The 22629-nt window shown below is 50.0% G+C and overlaps 1 protein-coding gene across 3 annotated transcripts in view; it reads left to right on the forward strand.

Moving 5' to 3' along the window:
- GRK2 (G protein-coupled receptor kinase 2) overlaps positions 1-22629 on the forward strand; it is a 115796-nt gene that overhangs the window by 47077 nt on the left and 46090 nt on the right. For all 3 annotated transcript variants that reach the window (XM_029575926.1, XM_029575924.1, XM_029575925.1), the window contains exons 4-9: positions 10769-10870; positions 15304-15378; positions 17241-17302; positions 17839-17890; positions 19031-19122; positions 19791-19890. In XM_029575926.1, the coding sequence (XP_029431786.1) occupies positions 10769-10870; positions 15304-15378; positions 17241-17302; positions 17839-17890; positions 19031-19122; positions 19791-19890 (483 nt within the window). The remainder of the gene's footprint in view (positions 1-10768; positions 10871-15303; positions 15379-17240; positions 17303-17838; positions 17891-19030; positions 19123-19790; positions 19891-22629) is intronic.

A 22629-nucleotide genomic window follows, 5' to 3' on the forward strand; every position in this document is an offset into this window, starting at 1 on the left:
TGCACTACAATCATCTTTTTGCCATCAAATTTATCAAAATCTGTTGACAAACTCATGTTCAGCATGAGTGCAAAGTTTGTTTTTTGTTTATGTCTGCAGTAGTATCACAGGTGTGGCCGCTGCGTAGCTCGGGCTATAGCGCTGCCCGCTGTGGTGGAAGGCAGTTCAGGTAGGAGGGAAGACGGAAGTAGTGTGGCCCCTTTCAGCCGGGGGGGAGGGGATGCCCCGAGGATGTTCTTCGCAGGTGGCGGAAGCCTTTCATGGAGGGAGAATCGAAAGAGGGAAGGGGGCATGAAAGGGAAAGCGAAATCAGAATTGGGTCACCAGGGCATTGAGGGGAGAAATGGGCTAATGATTAGACGAGAGCCGATCCTCGCTGCCTCCCCGGGCATGTCAGCTTATCTCTATGTGCCTTAAATGTCGCCTAAGACTGCGGGGGCGACGTCTGTTGCACAACGCCTTGGGGGTAGATATTGAAAACCGATAGACATAGCCGGCTAATTTAAGGTGGGATATTCAGCAGCGCGGCTATGCTGCTGAATTATCCCCATAGCGAGCGCTGCTTAGCTGGATAAGTCGTATCTAAGTTGAGCAGGACGAACTTATCCGTCTAAGGCTGAATATTGCTACTTCGCTGGATAACTTGTCCGGCTAGGCAGTGCCGCTCCGCCCACAACTTAATCTGGCTATGTAGTGCCTGCTGAACATAACTGGATATTCAGCGACTGCTACGTAGCCAGGAAAGTCTAGCGCTAAACACGCTTTCAGTATCTGGGCCAAGATTGTGGCAGGGGGTGCTTGCCTCTTGCTTTCTCAACCCCAGAAAGTCTCTGGATGCCCGGACTGAACTCCAGGATACTGATTTTAAGAGATTTTGCGTGGTGACCTGAGCATAGATCCATTTCTGCCCTGGAAGCCACCACGAGGGCAGAAGCTCACCCCCGGTATCTGCTGCAGCTCTGGCAGAGAGAGAGACGGTGAGCAAGGCAGGGCTCGGGGAGGTTGTGCTGAATTCAGCATGAGAGCGACATTTTAAAGGGAAGTTCCCTGTACGTACCAGGATCAGTCCAGACCGCTGGGTTGTGTCTCCCTTCCAGCAGATGGAGGCAGAGAAAAAAACTGAAAGGCACCACCTCTTACACTGGTGTGTGCCACCTGCCATCCTTCAGTATTTCTCTGACTCCAGCAGATGAGGGTGAGAGAACCTGCGGTCCTGATCCTTTAAAAAGAAAACAAAGCAAACTAGAAATGATAAGACCTGTTTGTTTCTACCAGTGGATAAATAAAGCTGTTTTAAAAAAAAAAAAAAGTAGTAGGTTTTCTTCTGGAGGTGACGGTCGGTCCTCCCGAGGCTGCGGCCTCGGTTGAGGCACACGGCTGGCGTTAGATGCCCCGTTAGCCGTTTTCCCGGAGCCGCTTCTTCTACCGGCGAGTAGGGGAATTTACCGGTGGGCCGGTCCCTCCCCCTTGCACCCTGAGTCGGCATAATTCCTCGGGGGGGGGGTGGCTGCCTGTGCCGTGATTGAGGTCCCAGGGGTGTTTTTCCCCTGGGTGGCTGCATCAACGTTTATTTAAAAAAAAAAAAAAAAAAAAAAGTTATTTTTCTACCGTGTGCACAGGTTTCCCGGGGCTCCGGAGGGGTGATTTTCGCCAATTTTTTCGGCCTCGTGCTCGCTTCCGCTCTGCTGGTATGCTGTGGGGTTCGGCGTGTTCAGCATGCGGGGAGCCGGTGGAGCAGGGAGGAATTTGCGCCTTGGCCTGCCCCGTCCCCGTCTAGCGCAGGAACGGCGGCCATTTTGCCTCCGCCACGCTCCAGTGTAGGGCTGGATGCAGGGGGAGGGGAGATCCCTCCTCTGCTCTCCCCGCCGAATTTTGAGCCCTGTTAGACTGCGGCTCCCAGTGCCCGCCTCCCCTGTGAGCGAGAATGCAGCGTCTCTAGGTCCATGTGATTGAGCCCGTGCCGGGCTCCACTGGATGTCGCCCGTGTGCGAGGGCTGACGTCCTGCTGTCCTGGGGGAGAGGGGGAAACACCTGTCACAGGTAAACAACTCTGCTTTTTTGCCCATTTCTGAGGCCCCCATCTCTCCGGGCGTACTCGGCTTTCAGGCCCCCGTCTCCCATGTAGAAGCCCAGGAGGGGGGGGATGGGGGCCACTGCAGGCGCCGGCTCGGTGCTTGGGCGAGTCACTTTACCTGCCGCTGTCTCAGCTTTCTGCCTGACTCACTGGGGCTTTTCTCCCGTTCTCTGGCTGTCGGGCCCTTAAGGTTGTTAAATCCTCTGGGAAGTACCTGAATGTCATCTGCTTTTGAAGTGCTGAAAAGCGGAACGTGAATCAGAATAAAAGTCTCTCCCACCGGCTCATAAACATTCAGCTGCAGTTGCCCCCTCCCTAGAGACTGGAAGTAAAGGTTTGCAGGGAATATTAATTGTAGTAGTGTTGCTGACTGGCAGGCGAGAGGGAGGAATTTATCTCTTTATTTATTTTTAATGATGAGCTGGGGGCTGACTGGATGGGGAAGGGATTTCTATTTTTCAATGATCACCTGCTGGTGGGGAGGGAGAGGAAGGGTTTTTTTAAAAATTTTCCTGAGGACAGAGAGAGAGGGGGATTTCTTTATTTTTTTTTTAAGAAAACCATTTTCTTAAACTGGTTACTTACTTTCTTCAAATGACCACAGACCCAGCTGCAGGGCTGACCCTATGAGATTAAAGAGTAAGTCCTCCCCGTTGCCCCGCTCTTTCATGTTCTGGGAGACTTCCCTCTCCCCGTTGCCCCGCTCTTTCATGTTCTGGGAGACTTCCCTCTCCCTGTTGCCCCGCTCTTTCATGTTCTGGGAGACTTCCCTCTCCCCGTTTGCCCCGCTCTTTCATGTTCTGGGAGACTTCCCTCTCCCTGTTGCCCCGCTCTTTCATGTTCTGGGAGACTTCCCTCCCCAGTTTATCAGCATTGCAGCCGATCTGTGGAGTTTAAGGCAGATATGCAGCTGGTCCCCAGCATACAAAAGCCAGAGAAACTCCGGCATAGAGTAAAGCACGATGAAAGTGTGTGGCAGGAGCATATTCGTGCCTGCCTGGCACGGAGGAAAGGCTCACCGAGATTAGATGGGTTGGTAAAATTAGCAGCACGATAATAATGGCAGGTTTCACTTTTCCTTCGATAAGCAGGCTGAATCAACCATGATCTGGTGACATTTGTTGGCAGCCTAGTAAAGTTTTGAGCTCAACTGAGCATCTGCAGGAGTTGCCTCAGAAGCTTCCTTAGTCTTTTTTTGTCCAAGCTAAAGCATGGACATTTACTAAGTCACTTCTTATTTTTTTGTTCCACTTTTTTCAACCTTTCTTTTATTGCCTCACTGCCTTAGCAGCACCCCAAACAGCACTTTTCAGTGTACCTAAAAAAAATAAATGTAAATTAGAAAAGAACAATACCTACCAGATATTTAAGGCTTCCCTGGGCCAAGTGGTGTCCATACAGATGGCCCCAACCTCTGTTATCACTGTTTGAGGCCCAGCCTGAATTGCCCCATGAGCGTTATGCCAAATTACCTGGCCTGCATTCAGTGTCCCCATAGGCACAACACTCCAGAACGGCAAAAATTGAAGGCCTGCGTCAATCAGCCAGGAAAGTCCTCATTTCGGAGAGCGGCATCCTCTGGTTCCCCAGGTAGACTAGCCTCTTCAAAGACGAAGCGGCAACACTTAGTGGAGCCTTCCCATGTGTCAAAAAAGCACAAGCACTCTGATGCGTTGGCGTCATCAACACAGCATTGGTGCCAATGGGGAAGAAGGCCATGATGCTTGGCGATGCATGGTGCATCAAAGCATCCAATGCAGGGTGTATTGGAGCACCTGGTGCACAGTACATTGGAGCTTCCGACACAAAATGCATCGTTATTCCCACAGTACATCAGCCTCATCGACTCATACACAGTCAACCCACGCAATGCGTGGCACAACTCTTGATGCAAGTGGAGCCTCTGATGCATTCAACCTCCTTTACATCAGCGCCCAGACTCCTTCCACCTGATGAGTCCCACCAGAGCTGTGCCACTCTCACAACTTATTGACCCCTGGAGACTCCGGATCTGGTCTGTTTCATCCTTCCACTCTCCTATTGTGGAGCAAGATGCAGTTTGGTTTTGGAGAAAGAAATTCCTCCATTGTCGCCAGCCCAGAGAGTTCAGTACTCTTGAGAAAGTCTCAGAAATGGTCAAAGGCTTCTTTGCCTCTCTGGCAGGTGAGCCGGCAGTGCCTTATCCTCCTCTCCTAATGTGGGAAAAGACATTTTAAACCTGGGCACTGGTAACAATTCTTCATCATTGATCGCAACAGATTCTCTCGTTCAGAGAGCAGGCCTCGACCCTTGACCTTGCCAGACCAACCGCAATGTCCACCTCTTTCATCCCAGTCATCTTCGCAAACTTGACCGAGTGTGCAGTCTCCAGGGAAGTCCCCGGGTAGCGGCATGGACATCCCATCAGCTCCGCTGGATCATACTTCTCCACCGGAAGACCTTTCATACACTCTTTTTTTTTTTTTTTTTTCCTTTCAGTGAATGAATGCCCGTGCGATTTCGGCGCTCAAGGCGTGACGTCACGACGCTTGACGTCACGGCATGTGACTGCCTTGAGCGCCGAAATCGCACGGGCATTCATTCACTGCCGGCGGGGGCCGTGCATTCATCCAGGCAGAGGGAGCCGGAGGCCGCTTTCGCCGCCGGCTCCCTCTGCCTGGATGAATGCACGCCCACCCGGCCGCCTTGAGCGCCGAAATCGGGGGGAGAGGAGAAGGGACTACCGTAGCAGGCCCGAGCCTTGCTACTTTTTCGGTTTTTTTTTTTTTTTTTTTTGCTTCGGGAGGAGGGGACAGGACTGGGGCTGCACCGGAGACCGGACGGGGCCTTGAGCGCCGAAATCGCACGGGCATTCATTCACTGCCGGCGGGGGCCGTGCATTCATCCAGGTAGAGGGAGCCGGAGGCCGCTTTCGCCGCCGGCTCCCTCTGCCTGGATGAATGCACGCCCACCCGGCCGCCTTGAGCGCCGAAATCGGGAGGAGAGGAGAAGGGACTACCGTAGCAGGCCCGAGCCTTGCTACTTTTTCGGTTTTTTTTTTTTTTTTTTTGCTTCGGGAGGAGGGGACAGGACTGGGGCTGCACCGGAGACCGGACGGGGCCTTGAGCGCCGAAATCGCACGGGCATTCATTCACTGCCGGCGGGGGCCGTGCATTCATCCAGGCAGAGGGAGCCGGAGGCCGCATTCGCCGCCGGCTCCCTCTGCCTGGATGAATGCACGCCCACCCGGCCGCGGCCTGGATCGAACACGCGCCCACCCGCCCGCCGGCTCCCACCGCCGCCTGGATCCAATGCGCGCCCACCCGCTCGCCGGCTCCCGCCGCCTGGATGAACGGGCGCCCATTCGTCCGCCGGCTCCCGCCGCCGCCTCGATGACCGCACGCCTGGGGGATTCGGAAAGTGACAGGTATTTATACAGATATATAAACAACTTACGCTGCAATGTTTTTTACACTTTACGGTTTTACCCCCATTTTTTACACTTTATTCCCGTTTTAATTTTCGAACACCACACTAACACCAAGTAGAGGGTGGCGGTAAACTAACAGGTTAAGGACGTGGCAAAATAGCGGGTTACAAAGGAGATAATCTGAGCGCGCGTCACAGTATCGGAGGGGAATAGCTAATTCCTCCATTATACAGCTGATTCGTTCATTTACATATCATATACATGCTGCGTGCGGAAAGGGTTATGTGTCTGTTTTAAGAAGCGCTAAGGACGCGTGAAACTGGAGACTGTATCGCAGGATCGCCTTACGCGTCCGAATTGTGCGCTCCCAGCACGTTACAGACGGGAAATCTTCAACCGCACGTTACAGTATCGACCTGTTACTTAGCAAATGTTCTGCTGCAATCCTCATCTTGGGACTCCCCACAGATCATGGCTAATTCAGCTTGCTTATCAGTGGGGAAAAAAACAAGTTTACCATAAATGGTGTTTTCTGTAGGTAGGATGAATTAGCCATGAGATGTCTACCCCTCTCCAAGAGGAGCTAACAAATTATGCAGTTAGCTTTGAAATAGACTGATGAGGCTGCTGAGGCAACACTTGTGTAGGAACTCCCGCACATGCTCGGTAGAGCTCAAAGCTCTACTAGTTTGGAGTCCATTTGACACTCCTGGATGACATCACCAGATCAAGGCTAATTGATCCTGCTATCTATGGAAAAAAACGGTTTACAGAAAGCAAACTTGCTTTAGCCCAGTACTGATTGAATAAATGTCTCAACTGATCGTGCTAGGGAGGTAAACTTTAGTAAGGTAGTAAATGATGGTAGAAAAAAAACAACTCAGTCTGCCCAGCAAGTTGTTTAGTAACATCCATTCTGTACTGAAATGTTATACGTAAAGTTAACACAGATTAACCTGCTTTTATCACTTCCATCCTTTAGCTGCTAAGGATCATCTCTGTTTATCCCACATCCTTTTCAGTTCCATTACCATTATTTTGTCCATCACCTCTTCCGTGGCCTGGGAGGGCCATTCCGTGCATCTGCCACCCTGGCCATGAAGAGAGGGTTCCTAGATGCTATAAATGACCGCCTCATGCAGTGGCTTGGAACCAAAGAGGGTGGGAATCTACTTTAGATGGATTTCGTTTTTTTCTCAGTGGAATGCACGACCTGGTGCAAGGGGCAGTAGTGATCGCAATGCAAGCAAATTTGACGTAACCGCTGGAAGGAGGAGATAAAGTAAAAACTGTCGCAGCAGCATTTAACTTTTAAAAAGGGAAACTGTGACAGAAATGAGGAAATTAGAAAAAACTAAAAGGAGCAGTTGCTGGGTTAAAAAAAAAAAAAAAATGGCCCGAGGTGTGGACATTCCTTCTTGAAGCCTAAATAATAATATAAATAATGTATATTCCATGCGGAAAGACCAAATAACTGCCGGCATGGTTTAATGGTGGAGTGAAAGAGAGAGAAGGCATCTTCCAAAACATCTAAGTCAGATCCAAATGAGGAGAACAGGAAAGAAACCAAGGAAGAAACTTGCCATGGAGGCAAAAGCAATAATAAAATCTTTCTCAAAAAACCTGGGAGGGATTCAGTTGGACCACCAGGGACTAGAGGGGGCATTAAGGACGACAGGGTCAAAGCAGAAAAAGTTGATTTTTTTTTTTTGTTTTTTTGCTTCGGTCTTTACTGAAAAGGATGTTGGGGAGATCCCAGCGCTGGTGATTCAGGGAAACTGAAGCAGATAACCGCGATGGTAGAAGATGAAGAAGTAGGGCAACTAAGACTTAACAGTTCACCAGGCACGGATGCAGTTCACTCCAGAGCTAGAACTCAAATATGAAGTTGTAGATCTGTAACCTTCCATTAACAATGCAATACCAATGTTTAAAAAAATGTATTTATATATATATATATATATTCCACCTGTTGGCAGCAGATTGCGTTGGGGTACTCTGGGGATAGGTATTTCCCTAGCCCCAATCTAAGGGCCAGATTCATTAAGGCTTTTCTCCCGTTTTGTGTCGATGGGAAAAATCCCTAGTGAATCAGGTACTAAGTTTGAACCTGGCGCCGGAGCTGATCCAGGAAACTGCAGACCAGTGAGCCTGACGTCGGTGCTGGGCAAAATAGTAGAAACTAATTAGAACAGAATTACTGGTCATCTGGATAAAGATGGCTTAATGAAAACGAGCCAGCGTGGAATCAGCAAAGGGAAGTCGTGCTTTCTTAATCTGTTAGCATTTTTTGCAGCTAAGGGCAAACCAGTCAATATTTATTTATTAAAAAACATTTCTGTACCGTCTTTCACAAGCAAATAGCTGACCAAAACGGTTTACAATAAAAAGCAAAAAATAAAACAATGATTTTAAAATAAAATAGAATAAGATAAATAAAATAAAATGAAATATAGTGTCTGGATTGTAACAAAATCTCTCATGAGAGATTTCTCAGGAAATCAAAGCCATGAGATAGGAGGCAATGTCCTATATTAAGTGGTATAAAGATTTAATTAAAAAAAAAAACAAAACAACCCTGAGAATTGAGCTAAGTGGACAGTTTTCCCAATGGAGAAAGATGCATAGTGGAGAGTCCCAGAGATAGGTACTGGGACCTGTGCTGTTTAACATCTTCAAAAATAATTTGTAAAAAGGAGCAACAAGTGATTTTCATCAAATTTTTATTCAAAGTTGTTAAAACTCAAATGGACTCTGAGGAAATATGGAAGGACCATAACAGCCTAGGGAACTGGTATCCAAATGCAAAGCGATGCACATAGGGAAAATAATCCCGACGACGGGAACCCAATGCTGGGTTCCATTGAGGGAGGCATCACCCAGGAAAAGGATCTTGGAATTATTGCAAACAATGCATTGAAATTCTCAGCTCTGTGTGTGGTGGATGTCAATAAAGCAAACGGAGAAGAAAATGGAAAATATCACAATGTATCTGTATTCATCCAGGAGTATCACCTTGAGCATTATGTGCAGTTGTGGTCAACCCAAGAACTAGAAGAAGATGCAGAAGAGGGTGACAAAGATGATAGAGGATGTTACAAGGGTTAAGAGAGGTTACAAGGGTTAAGGCTTCGGCTTGAAAAGAGTCTGCTCTGAAGTGGAATAATAAGTTTATAAAATCATGCGTGGGGAGGAACCAGGAAATAGGGGATGGTTACGGTGCCTTGTAAACGTCTTCACACCCTTGTGCAGCTTTCATAATCAAAAGATCTTGATTGCATAAGTCTTCACACCCCTTGACGATGCTTGGTAGAAACCTCTTTTATGCTGAACGACTCACGGCTGTTATTGTTGCCAACTTTGCACAGGGGGAATGGTTCCGTTTTTCCCAATCTTCTTGGCAGAGGAGATCCAGCTTTCAAGTTGGCTGAGGGTCATCTGGTGCCTCGGGCTCCCTCTCTCGCCGTGTTTAAATCCCATCTCATGACCCAGCGTTTTGAGGCTGCTTTTAAGTCGTAGGCCTGGTGCTCTGCTTTTAGTCTTGTTAACGTTTTTCTTTTTCTTTTCTTTACTTTAACCATTGGCTTGCTTTTGAAATGCCCCGGGTTTCTTGTCCCGTATATTTCTCTTATTAGAGTGTAAGCTGTATTCAGGCCGATGCAGTATCGGCGTGCGTTATAAACGGGCGCTCGGGATTGAGGGCCCGCTCCCTTAGCGAGCACCGATCCACCTCTCCCGGGCGCCCGATTTAATATTTAAATCTGGTGCCTTGGTAAAAAGGAGGCGCATGGGGGGGGAAACTGTGCCTTCTCAGCAGCGGGCGCCCGGGAGAGGTGGCTGTGCATAGGTTAGGAAAACGGGCGCTCAGTTTCAGACCTTCCCCTTTCCTAACCTGACTGCCGGCATCTTTTTCATTTTATCTTTATTTTTTCCTGGAATTTCTATTTTTTTAGTTCCTCAGACTTAATATCGCCACGATATTAAGCTGGAGGAGGCTGTACAGGAAAGCAGTATTTTCTGCTTTTCTGTACACTTTTTGGGATCCTCCAAAATTAACGCCTGCTTGGGCGTTCATTTTGACGAGTATAAATGTGCACTTCAGGTGCATATTTTTTTTATTTTTTGCATAGGGAACAACATGCATTTGCATGTGACGAGCGCTATTACATGTGCGCATTTTGCATGAGGGGTATTGGGCGTGCGTCCAGTCACGGGTGGAGCCATGCGCTGCAGTCAGCGCACAGTATTGCATCAGCCTGATTGAACAGGGACTCTCTCTTTTTGTGTATTTGTGCAGTGCTGTGTATGTTGTGTAGTACTGTAGAAATGATAAACAGTAGTAGTAGTAGTAGTATGTGCCTTTCCAGTAGTACTAAGACTAAGGGACACTCCATGGAACTAACACGGAGCAGATGTAAAATAAATCGGAGAGAGTATTTTTTTCGATCTGTACACAGTGAAGCAGTGGAATTTGTTTTTGGAGGATGTGGTCAAGGTGACCACCATAACTGGGTTTGGATGAATTCCTGGAGGAAATGTCCAGGCAGACTTGAGCAAGCCACCCCTTATCTCTGTAGTGAGCAACAGAGAATGGATCTGCTGGGTGCTTCCTAGTGACCTGGGTTGGAGACAGGATCCTGGGCTTGACGGACCTTTGGTCTGACCCAGCACGGCACATCTTATGATCCCCCCTCAGACCTTGAGTTTTGCTCATTCGGTAATACTCAGAGCTATGAGCGGCTTAGCTTGTTGTGGTTTTCGTGTTTCAATGGCAGCTTTTGAAGTCACGGAGCTGCCACCCGAGATTAACCTCCTTTGTGTTCCATGGCAGGAGAGCACTCTTATGGTAGTAACAGTGTCTTGGTTTTAGGTTTGGCTTTTGGTGGGCAAACAGTTTCCCCAAAGAACTTGATAGAGTGCTCTCAGGCTCCCACCCTGCAATCAACGACCAGAGAGGAGGGGAGGACAGAAGGGGCAATGTTGTTATTCTCTAGCGGTGACTGGGCATTAGGGGACTAAACGGACTCACCCAGGGTCACATAAAGAGTCAGTGACAAAGCTGGGATTGGGAGTGGGGCACAGAGGGATAAAGTGACAGAGCCTGGGTTTGGGAGGAGGATGGCGTGACTTGCGGTCGTACGGTGAGCGCGCGCGCCGCCGTGCTGGGATCAGAACAGCTCGCTGACTTGCAGCTCCGTGCACCGATGCAAGCTCTTGTGTGTTGCTGGTCCGTCTGGACCCGGGGCTGGGCAACTCACGTTGTGTGTGTGTGTCTTGGTCTCCAGATAAAGAAATATGAGAAATTGGAATCGGAAGAGGAGCGCTACTCAAAGAGCCGTGATATCTTCGATCATTACATCATGAAGGAGCTGCTCTCGTGTTCTCATGTGAGTTCCCTGGATTTCTGTCACCACCCTGTGGAAATCCTGTCCCATCCCAGGAAACACCTGCCCACATGTGTCTGCTTCCATTAGCTCTCGTTCTGTACCTTGAAAGGCAGACTCAGCACAAACAGCAAGGACTTTGAATGTGCATGAGAGCCAAACTGTGTCCCATGGTGTTTCTCCCACAAGAGAGGTTGTGTGTCATTGCCAGGACTGTGTGTGTCTGTGTGTGATGGAAGCTTGCACTGTCACTGCCTGTGCTGCACCTGTTCTGTGGTGGGGCTGTGTGTGTGTGTGTGTGAGGGAAGCTTGCACTGCTGCTGTGTGTGTGTGTGTGTGTGAGGGAAGCTTGCACTGCTGCTGTGTGTGTGTGTGAGGGAAGCTTGCACTATCACTGCCTGTGCTGCACCTGTTCTGTGGTGGGGCAGTGTGTGTGTGTGTGTGTGTGTGAGGGAAGCTTGCACTGCTGCTGTGTGTGTGTGTGTGTGTGAGGGAAGCTTGCACTGCTGCTGTGTGTGTGTGTGTGTGTGTGTGTGTGTGAGGGAAGCTTGCACTGTCACTGCCTGTGCTGCACCTGTTCTGTGGTGGGGCAGTGTGTGTGTGTGTGTGTGTGAGGGAAGCTTGCACTGCTGCTGTGTGTGTGTGTGTGTGAGGGAAGCTTGCACTGCTGCTGTGTGTGTGTGTGTGTGTGTGTGTGTGTGTGTGTGTGAGGGAAGCTTGCACTGTCACTGCCTGTGCTGCACCTGTTCTGTGCTGCGGCTGCGCGTGTCTGTGTAATTTGCAACATATCATTTAAAACAGCCACGAAACTAGAAGACAGGAGAGTGACCGTGACACCAGTTTTTAAAAAGGGCTCCACGAGTGACCCAGGAAACTATAGATTGTGATCCTGATGTAAAAGCTGTAAACGGGCAGAGGAAGGTGAGCCGGTTGATCTGGTGTATTTGGATTTTCAGAAGGCAATTTGATAAAGCCCCCAGAAGAGACGACTCAGGAAATTGGGAGGTCATGGGATCAGAGGCAATGTCCTGTTGTGGATTGGTAACTGGATAAAGACAGGAAACAGATGGTAGGACTGAGTGGTCAGTTTTCTGAATGGAGAGGTTGCCCAGGGATCTGTATTAGGCCTTGTGCTGTTTAACATCTTCATAAATGATCTGGAGAAGGGATTGACGAATGAGCTGACCAGATTTGCCCGTGACGCAAAATTGTTTTTGAGTCGTTAAAATGGCAGCAACTTGTGAAGAACCTTGTGAGACCGGGCTCCTAAATGGCAGATGCACTTTAATGTGGAAAAGTAATCCCCGTAGGGAGAAATAAACCTAACTACAGGTACACAGTGCTGGGTTCCTTGCTGGGAGTCACCACCCAGGAAAAGGACCCCAGAGTCCTTGTGGAAAATACCTTGAAATCTTCGGCTGAGTGTACGGCGGCACAGAATGGCAGGGATTATTTGGAAAGTGGTTAGAGAGTATCATAATGCCTTTGTATATATCCATGATGCAGCCACACCTTGAGCATTGTGTGCAGATCTGGTTGCCCCATCTCAAAAAAAGGCATAGCGGACATATAAAAGGTACGGAGAAGGGCGACCAAAATGATAAACGGGATGGAAAAGCTCCTTTATGGAGAAAGGCTAAACAGATTATGGCTCTTTAGCTTGCAAAAGAGACAACTTAGAGGGGATATGACTGAGATTTATAATATGGGTGGGGTGGAACAGGTAAATAGGGAACGGTTATTTACCCTTTCAGAAACTACGACTAGTTCCTGTTCTATGGTAGGGGCTGTGTGTGAGTGTGAGGGAAACTTGCACTGTTGCTGCCCATGCTCTACCTGTTCTATGGTAGGGGCTGTGTGTGAGTGTGAGGGAAACCTGCGCTGTTGCTGCCCATGCTGTACCTGTTCTATGGTAGGGGCTGTGTGTGAGTGTGAGGGAAACCTGCGCTGTTGCTGCCCATGCTGTACCTGTTCTATGGTAGGGGCTGTGTGTGAGTGCGAGGGAAACTTGCGCTGTTGCTGCCTGGGCTCTACCTGTTCTATGGTGGAGCTGTGTGTGAGTGTGAGGGAAACTTGCGCTGTTGCTGCCTGGGCTCTACCTGTTGTATGGTGGGGCTGTGTGTGTGTGTGAGGGAAACTTGCGCTGTTGCTGCCCATGCTCTACCTGTTCTATGGTGGGGCTGTGTGTGAGTGTGAGGGAAACCTGCGCTGTTGCTGCCCATGCTGTACCTGTTCTATGGTGGAGCTGTGTGTGAGTGTGAGGGAAACTTGCGCTGTTGCTGCCCATGCTCTACCTGTTCTATGGTGGGGCTGTGTGTGAGTGTGAGGGAAACCTGCACTGTTGCTGCCCATGCTCTACCTGTTGTATGGTGGAGCTGTGTGTGTGTGTGAGGGAAACCTGCGCTGTTGCTGCCCATGCTCTACCTGTTCTATGGTGGAGCTGTGTGTGAGTGCGAGGGAAACTTGCGCTGTTGCTGCCCATGCTCTACCTGTTCTATGGTAGGGGCTGTGTGTGAGTGTGAGGGAAACTTGCGCTGTTGCTGCCTGGGCTCTACCTGTTGTATGGTGGGGCTGTGTGTGTGTGTGAGGGAAACTTGCACTGTTGCTGCCCATGCTGTACCTGTTGTATGGTGGAGCTGTGTGTGAGTGTGAGAGAAACCTGCGCTGTTGCTGCCCATGCTCTACCTGTTCTATGGTGGGGCTGTGTGTGAGTGTGAGGGAAACCTGCGCTGTTGCTGCCCATGCTCTACCTGTTGTATGGTGGGGCTGTGTGTGAGTGCGAGGGAAACTTGCACTGTTGCTGCCCATGCTCTACCTGTTCTATGGTGGAGCTGTGTGTGAGTGCGAGGGAAACTTGCACTGTTGCTGCCCATGCTCTACCTGTTGTATGGTGGAGCTGTGTGTGTGTGTGAGGGAAACCTGCGCTGTTGCTGCCTGGGCTCTACCTGTTCTATGGTGGAGCTGTGTGTGAGTGCGAGGGAAACTTGCACTGTTGCTGCCCATGCTCTACCTGTTCTATGGTGGGGCTGTGTGTGAGTGCGAGGGAAACTTGCACTGTTGCTGCCCATGCTCTACCTGTTGTATGGTGGGGCTGTGTGTGAGTGTGAGGGAAACCTGCGCTGTTGCTGCCTGGGCTCTACCTGTTGTATGGTGGGGCTGTGTGTGAGTGCGAGGGAAACTTGCACTGTTGCTGCCCATGCTCTACCTGTTGTATGGTGGGGCTGTGTGTGAGTGTGAGGGAAACCTGCACTGTTGCTGCCTGGGCTCTACCTGTTCTATGGTGGAGCTGTGTGTGAGTGTGAGGGAAACCTGCACTGTTGCTGCCTGGGCTCTACCTGTTCTATGGTGGGGCTGTGTGTGAGTGCGAGGGAAACTTGCACTGTTGCTGCCCATGCTCTACCTGTTCTATGGTGGAGCTGTGTGTGAGTGTGAGGGAAACCTGCACTGTTGCTGCCTGGGCTCTACCTGTTCTATGGTGGGGCTGTGTGTGAGTGTGAGGGATACTTGCGCTGTTGCTGCCCATGCTGTACCTGTTGTATGGTGGGGCTGTGTGTGAGTGTGAGGGAAACCTGCACTGTTGCTGCCCATGCTCTACCTGTTGTATGGTGGGGCTGTGTGTGAGTGTGAGGGAAACCTGCGCTGTTGCTGCCCATGCTCTACCTGTTCTATGGTGGGGCTGTGTGTGAGTGTGAGGGATACTTGCGCTGTTGCTGCCCATGCTGTACCTGTTGTATGGTAGGGGCTGTGTGTGAGTGTGAGGGAAACTTGCGCTGTTGCTGCCCATGCTCTACCTGTTCTATGGTGGAGCTGTGTGTGAGGGAAACCTGCGCTGTTGCTGCCTGGGCTCTACCTGTTCTATGGTGGGGCTGTGTGTGAGTGTGAGGGAAACCTGCGCTGTTGCTGCCCATGCTCTACCTGTTCTATGGTGGGGCTGTGTGTGAGTGTGAGGGAAACTTGCGCTGTTGCTGCCCATGCTCTACCTGTTCTATGGTAGGGGCTGTGTGTGAGTGTGAGGGAAACCTGCGCTGTTGCTGCCCATGCTCTACCTGTTCTATGGTGGGGCTGTGTGTGAGTGTGAGGGAAACCTGCGCTGTTGCTGCCCATGCTGTACCTGTTCTATGGTGGGGCTGTGTGTGAGTGTGAGGGAAACCTGTGCTGTTGCTGCCCATGCTGTACCTGTTCTATGGTGGGGCTGTGTGTGAGTGTGAGGGAAACTTGTGCTGTTGCTGCCCATGCTGTACCTGTTCTATGGTGGGGCTGTGTGTGTGTGTGAGGGAAACCTGCGCTGTTGCTGCCCATGCTCTACCTGTTCTATGGTGGGGCTGTGTGTGTGTGTGAGGGAAACCTGCGCTGTTGCTGCCCATGCTGTACCTGTTGTGGATATAAGCAAAGTTGCCGCAGTTTTCACGATTTCATTGCATTTTCTTTTCTTGCAGCCTTTCTCCAAGAATGCGACGGAACACGTTCAAAGCCACTTGAGTAAAAAGCAGGTGCCACCGGGTCTCTTCCAGGTACCTGAACTCCTTTCCTTCCCCTTTCTGCCCTTCCTGTGCAGATGTGTTAGAGAAGCCTCTCCCAGATGTCAGAGCATCGCCCGGCATTAAACCTGCTGCTGCCACCGACTCCTTGCAAGACCTTGAGCAAGCCGCACACTCTTCCTGTGCCCTCGCCGGGGGCTTCATTATCTAAGCTTTCTTTTTCTCATAGACGCAGAATGGGAGATGCGCCTTAGTAAATCAGAGCCTTAGCTCATCATCTGTAGGGAGAGGGACCTGATTACCAAATGATTTATTTGCACACAGCTGTGTACATTGATAATGCAGCACAAGCAGGGAAATGTGATTGGAGCACAGTAGTAATATTATTATTTATTTATTTATTTCGAAACTTTTATATACCGGTATTAGTGGGGACATCATACCGGTTCACATAATAACTGAAAGTTTGGAAAATACATTTCAACAGGGAGAATGAACCTGGGCGGGGGTAAACCAAAAGGTAGTAGGAGGATAGAGAAAACAAGATATTCCAGATACAAAGAGTAAAAGGTTTTACTACAAAGTCATTACTTTTGAACTGCCTTATGACTGATATGCGCACGTATGTAACTGCATGTGTATGGGGAGATAGACACTTCGGTCGTTGGTTTTTTTTTTTAATTGAAGTTTTATTGACCATCTCAGCAAATACAGGTAACAACATCACAACAGTGATGCAAATGCATAAGGTCAATGAATACAATTTTCAAAATAATAAAGGCCCCTCCCACATTTTCCTCCCACTTATGCAAATGTACATCCAGCAACAGAAGGTGGTAATAATAATCATACAGTAAATCTAACAGACCTCTATAATTAACCAGTAATCAAGATATATAGTATGTATATCACAACATAGCACCTCATACAAAAACCCACTACTGATTAATACAACCCCCCCTGCAGTATGAGACGAAAAGCATCGCTAGTGCCCTGCCATAAACACCCCCTCCCCAAATCCTTCAACTGTGCGGGATACTACAAATAATCTGAAATCCTTTGGAAAAACCTGTGATGTATCAGTCTTAAACTGTTGTAACCCATCCCGCTCAGTGGTGTGCTACACCCGAGGGATTACTGGACACTCTCTCATGCTCATGAGGTTCCAGGTTTCTCTTTAAACGGTGGACTGTAGGTCCACAGACAATGAAATCACTTCTCTTTAAACTCCAATTACATGTCCCTTTTGTAGCGTCAGAGTCTGCCCCTGTCTGTTGCGCTGTAAGGCTCTGATCCACAAGTTAGACCTATTGAGTGTAATAGCAATTCCCAGCAAGACACTCCAGGCTCCCCGAGTCCCTCCTGCCCTAGAAAAGGATTCCAGTCCACTACTCTCTGTCACCGAGGGAGACCTGAACTGACCCGGGGCACTGAGATGCTTCCGTATCTCTGTGGATCACGCTCTTACCGTCTTGTGGACACACCACACACTGTTTTGTGTGCAGTTCATGTCATTCTCTATCCGCTTGACACGTTTGGGGAATTGATTACGCGGGTGGGAAATGTTGCCCTGGTCCAGGGGTGAGCACTGCATGGCATCGAGAGGATTTAAGTGCCTAAGGCACGCCCGAGCGCTGCCCCTGTGGGGTAAGACAGGCCCCTGTGCAGGAGATGTAGGCGCTGGGCATGCACTTGGACCACAGTGGGTGGCGCGACACCTGCAGGCTCTCTGCTGCTGACCCCTGGTAGCAGGGAACGTTGCTGGGGGTCGTCCCCTCCCTGGCCTTTTTTCAGAAGAGCTTGGTGTGCGAGTGTCCTTGGGTGAATGTAGGAGGCAGAGTTGGTGAAAGAGGCCTACAGCATTGTGCTTACTTACTGTTTGTTTGTTCTCTCAGCCTTATATCGAAGAGATTTGTCAGTGCCTGCAGGGAGCCGTGTTCCACAAATTCATTGAGAGGTAAGGTGTGGACCAGAGATTAGGAGAGGAGGAAGTGAGGAGGGAAAAGTGACCAGAGAGAGAGAGAGAAGGGGCAGAGGAGGTGATACACTTAAGACAAATAGGAGAAAATATTTTTTTTCTACTCGATGCATAATTAAGCTTTGGAATTCGTTGCCGGAGGATGTGGGTTAACAACGATTTAGAAACATTCCTGTAAGAAAAGTCCATAAACCTTTGTTAAGGTGGACCCTAAGCAGCTTGGAATCTTTCTACCCCTTGCGATCCTGCCGGGTACCTGTGACCTGGCCTGGCCACTGCTGGAAACAGGAGACTGGGCTTGATGGACCTTTGCTCTCACCCAGTGTGGCAATCTTTATTTCTTATGAAGAGCGGGGGAGTTAGCGTGAGCAGTCTCTTCCCTTATTCTCAGTTTTTTGGTCCTTTTTTCTTGCACAACGATGAGAGATGGAAACCTGTAGAGTCTGTCTCTCTCCCTCTCTTCTCTGCCTGTCACCTGGTTTTCACTCGTTTTTTTCTTTGATGTCTCATTGCAGTGAGAAATTCACCCGATTCTGTCAGTGGAAAAACGTAGAGCTGAACATCCATGTGAGTACGACAGGCGTGCAGAGAGCTGCCATAGTTTTGCCGTCGTCCGGGCGGGCCGCAGCCTCCTATATGCGCCTCGTGTCTCTGTGTCCCATGTGCACCCTGATTGTAAATCCTGCCCGACATTAACTACAGTAAGAACGCATGCAGAGTCTCCTGTGCTGGATTCTCTGGGCAGTATCCCCAGGTCAGGAATGATAGCTAAGAAGAGAAGGGGTGGGAGACTTCAGACCGGTCTGAGTTTGGGGATAGCTTTTCCTAATGTAGTGCTGATTTTGAGTGGAAAAAGTAAGATTAAAGATCCCGCGGTGCCTTGGGACGAGAGGGCTGCCTGAACGTCTCCCTGCAGACGCTGCCAGCTCTGCCTCACTCCTCCATCTCCCTTTTATCCCTAGAGGTCCCCGGTTAATGCTGGGAATCCCCTCTGGATTAGTTACATGTAGGATGACCTGCCACGCTGACCAGTGGCAGGGGCCCCGAACCAAGGGACGAGGTGGGGCATCGGTGGACAAAACAATGCAATGCTCCCTCTCATGTAGAACATCCCACAAGAACCAGGATTGAAAAGATGAATCTCATGAGTTTAGACCTCATGTATCCTAACATTCAAGCACCCGAGCTCACTCAAAAGTGGACTGACAGCGTCTCTATAGTTTATTTATAGGTCACCCCTAATGTTTTAACAAATGTTGTAATGCACATAAAAATCTCTAGCTTGTGGAGTAATCGAGATCTGCTGACCCCCAAGGACTATATTCATTCACTGTCCGGATAGCAAAGTTATCCAAATAACTTGTCCGGCTGACTTTGGAGGTGCATTCAGTAGTGCAGCTAAGACCTGGCTAACTCATCTCCTCCCAGTTATGCCCCCAGAATGCCCCTAACTTATCCGACTAAATTCTGGCTGGATAAGTGCCCACATCCCATATAGCCAGATAACTTCTAAGCTTATCCAGCTAAATGCATTTTGCACGTGGACCCCTCAGTTTCATGACTGGCTCCCGAGAATCACCTGACTTGCAGGAACTGACCAGTCACCTTTGGCAGTGGCCCTGATGGTATTTCTTTAATGTTCTCTGTGGGGTTTTTTGTTTTTTTCCCCCCCTTTAACCTATGTATTCTGTTGTGGAAACATTTCAGTTGACCATGAACGACTTCAGCGTGCATCGCATCATCGGCCGTGGTGGCTTTGGAGAGGTGTACGGCTGCCGGAAAGCGGACACAGGCAAAATGTAAAGTATCGCCCTCTGTCAATCCTTCGCTTGCCGCCTCCTCCCGAGCAGTGGTAACGCAGGGCCTGACCCCGTTGCTCAGGGAAGGAGAGAAAGCTGAAATAGGTCTAAAATTCCATTGCTCGACCTCGGCCTGTCTGAGGTGACCTCTTGTACAGTAAGAGGCGCTGGTGGGAAATCTTTCAGCTGCCAGAGCCAGCCGGCCTCTTCCGACCCTAGAAACTCAATAGAGGTGCAGTTTCCATAGCAACTAAAGCTCAAGGATCCTGGGGGAGGGGGGGGGGAGATGGTGATTTTGGAGGGAGGCTCGGAGACAGTGTAAGGAAAAATCTTTCCTGAGAGGGAGGTGGACCCTACCTGCAAGGGTGGGAGTGGCCAAAAACCATGACAGGATTTAGCTATACTAGGGAGAGAGACAGAGGGCGAGTGAGTGGCCTGTGGCGATGCAGTGTATGGAGGCAACAGGGAGGCCCCAGAGGTTCTTATGGTCACAACTGTTACGGACTGCAGCGGACTTATCTTTGGATGGGGGGAAAAGGGGGTGGACAGGGTGTCCCACGTGACAAAGGGTTAGCAGGACCAGCCCCGCAGCCAGGCATCCTGCCGAGAGGAGAATGCTCTGTCCAGGAGGCGCCGCAGGACTGACTCGCTGCCTGCCTCCTTCCCAGGTACGCCATGAAGTGTCTGGACAAAAAGCGGATCAAGATGAAGAACGGTGAGACCCTGGCACTGAACGAGCGCATCATGCTGTCCCTCGTCAGCACTGGGGTGAGTGGCGCGCGACTGCAGCGCGTTCCTGGGTGCCGTGAGCGTGCAGGGGCCGCTCTGCCTCTCCCCGAGGCTTGGTGGATGTGTGGGGTAATAGGTCATGCATTTGTTGTCAGATAGTGAGAATTTGGGGGTAAGTCTGTGAATTTTCCCTAAAAGAAAGGAATCTTCTTTAGAGCTCGTTTTAGGCTCTGCAAATAATTTATAAATGCTTGAGCCTTTGTGTGCTCATAAGTTGTGTTATCTTGGTAAGAGAAATCATGTCCTGTGCAGCTCTGACTAAGCCTGACACCTGTTCAAGATGCATCTTTGCTGTCCGAGAATTTTCCCCTCAATCCGGCAGGGATTTGTATCCTTGCCTGAAGTTGGAAGGGCAAAATCCATCTCCTAGAAAGTTTCTCAGATACCCAGTTTAAACATTCCTGCAGGCTGCGGTGCGGATAGACCCTTCTGGTTTGTAGCAAATCCTGTAACAGAAGAAAAAAATCTGTTCCCTGTATGCACTCAGATCAGTCCAGACTCCTGGGTTTTGCCTCCCTTCCAGCAGATGGAGACAGAGTTTCACTGATACTGGCACATAACCTGGCGTGCCACCTGCAGTCCCTCAATATTTCTCTGTCTCCAGCAGATGGTGACGGTGCAAAACCTGCAGTCTGAGAATTAGTTTAAAAAAAGAAAAGTTAGGTGTTAAGAGAGAAGAATACGTCTCAGAAGGTGGGCAGGTCCTGGTGGGGCCATCCCTTCTGGTTTTGAGGTGGACGAGCAGGGGATTGGTGGCCCTTTTTGGCTCGGTCCTTTTCACCGCTGGGGGTGGATAACTGGTGGTGCCAGCTCCCTCCCCCCCCAGGAGGATGACCGGAGTCTGCTGCCCAGGTTCAGGGAAGTGTTTGTTAAAGTTTTAAGCTAAAACAATAAAAGAGTTCCATTTTCCTTTCCTTTCATAGCGCCATGGTTCGCGTGGCGGGGAAAACGCAGGTGGCCTGGCAAGGGATCCTTTTTGGGTTTTCAGCATCCTCACAGCAACAGGCAGGACATGCACGAGCAGCCCAACAGGAGCCGTGCCGCGCGGCAGCCGGCGTTCAGTGGGTGAATAAGTGCGCGCCTGCCTCAGAACGGCCTTTGTTCTCACTGCCTCTCCAGGGAGAGAGCAGCTCGGGAGCACCAGTGAGAGCGTCGGGGAGGCATCGGGATGCCATGGGAATCGCAGGTGATGCTGATGCAGTTGCAGGCTCCTTCCTGGTTCATGCGGGAATGGTGGCCATTTTGGCTTCGTTTGCAGCAGCAGCTGAGACTGGGGGGGGGGGGGAGCCCTCCTCCTCCTCCTCCTCCTCCTCTCACTGCTGTCCCCTGCCGATCGGAAACCCATGGAGGCCCAGAGGGCTTGGGAAACTTTCTGAGGAACATGAGAACCTCCTGGGGGAGGATCTTGAGGATCCAGCAGGATTTTCTCCAGACTTTGTGCTACTGCTACATAAGGCATATCTCGCCAGGAAGGCTGTGGGACGTCGCTTTTCCAGGCATGAAGGACCGCAGGATTCGTGTCCTTCCAAGCAGCCCAAAGGGTGCGGGCAAGTGGGGCAACCAGGGTTCAGCGAGTCCTGAGGCAGCCTAAGCATTTGGAAGACACAAGCGAGCCATCGGGAGAGTCGGAGGTTGGGGAGCCTCTGGCGGAGGATCCCCCCGGATCTGGATTCTTCTCCAGACCTTCAGGATGAGGGGTGGGGCCCAGCCCCAACTGTGGAAAGGGACGATCCTAAGGTAGTTCGACTTATCCACAGGGAAGAATTGTGACCCCTGATTCCTTATGTCCTTAAGGAGCTGTGAGAAGAATCTGATCATGAAGAGGTGGACCCAGTCATGAAGGGCTTAAGAAGTCCGGCGAGGGCTTTCCCTTTCCATAAGTCGGTAAAGAAGCTTGTGCTCCGGGAGTGGGAGTCTCCAGACACCAGTCTGAAGGTTAGCAGAGCTGTGGTCAAGTTATATCCATTGCCGAACATGTTGGAATTGTTGTGGCTGCTGAAGGTGGATGCCTCAGGGTCGTCGGTTATGAAGAAGACAACTATTCCTGTGGCTTATTCAGCTGTGCTTAAGGATATGCAGGACAGGAAATTAGAGGTTCTTCTCAAAAAGATATTTGAAGTGCCTGCCCTGGGTATTTTGGGCTGCAGTGTGCAGCAGTTTCATGCTTCAGGCTGGTTTACACTGGGTTCATCAGTTACAGCCTGATAAGGTGATATCAACATCAAAGGCCAAGCAGCCGAGCGGCTGGAAGTCGTGGTGGCCTGTGGGCAGATGCATTATATGACCTTATCAGAGCATCCTCCAGGACTATAATGTCTGCAATCTTGGCCAGTTGACTCCTTTGGTCGGTGGACATTTGGTCTAAGTCTCAGCTAGTGGTGTTACCCTTTAAAGGGAAAATACTTTTTGGAGAGGACTTAGAGGAGCTTGTGAAGCATTTGGGCAAAAATAAAGGACGTAGGTTGCCGGAGGACAAGCCAAAGGGCAGCAAAGTTGCCTTTGCCATGCGGCCTCACTTTTGAATAAATTGGCAGTTTTGGCAAAATTGGGATTCGGGAGAAGCCCAGAGACAAGGCACTGGGAGGCAGCAGTCATGGAACCAGACCCTTCGAGTCCGAAAGCCAGCCAGAGATGGTTCTGGCCAGGGAGTGCCAGGATCCATGTCCGCCCAATGAGTCTAGACCGGCCCACTCCTCAGTGCCAGTCATAGGGGGTCAA

This window comes from Rhinatrema bivittatum, chromosome 13 (genome assembly GCF_901001135.1).
Source record: "Rhinatrema bivittatum chromosome 13, aRhiBiv1.1, whole genome shotgun sequence".
Lineage (NCBI taxonomy): Eukaryota > Metazoa > Chordata > Amphibia > Gymnophiona > Rhinatrematidae > Rhinatrema > Rhinatrema bivittatum.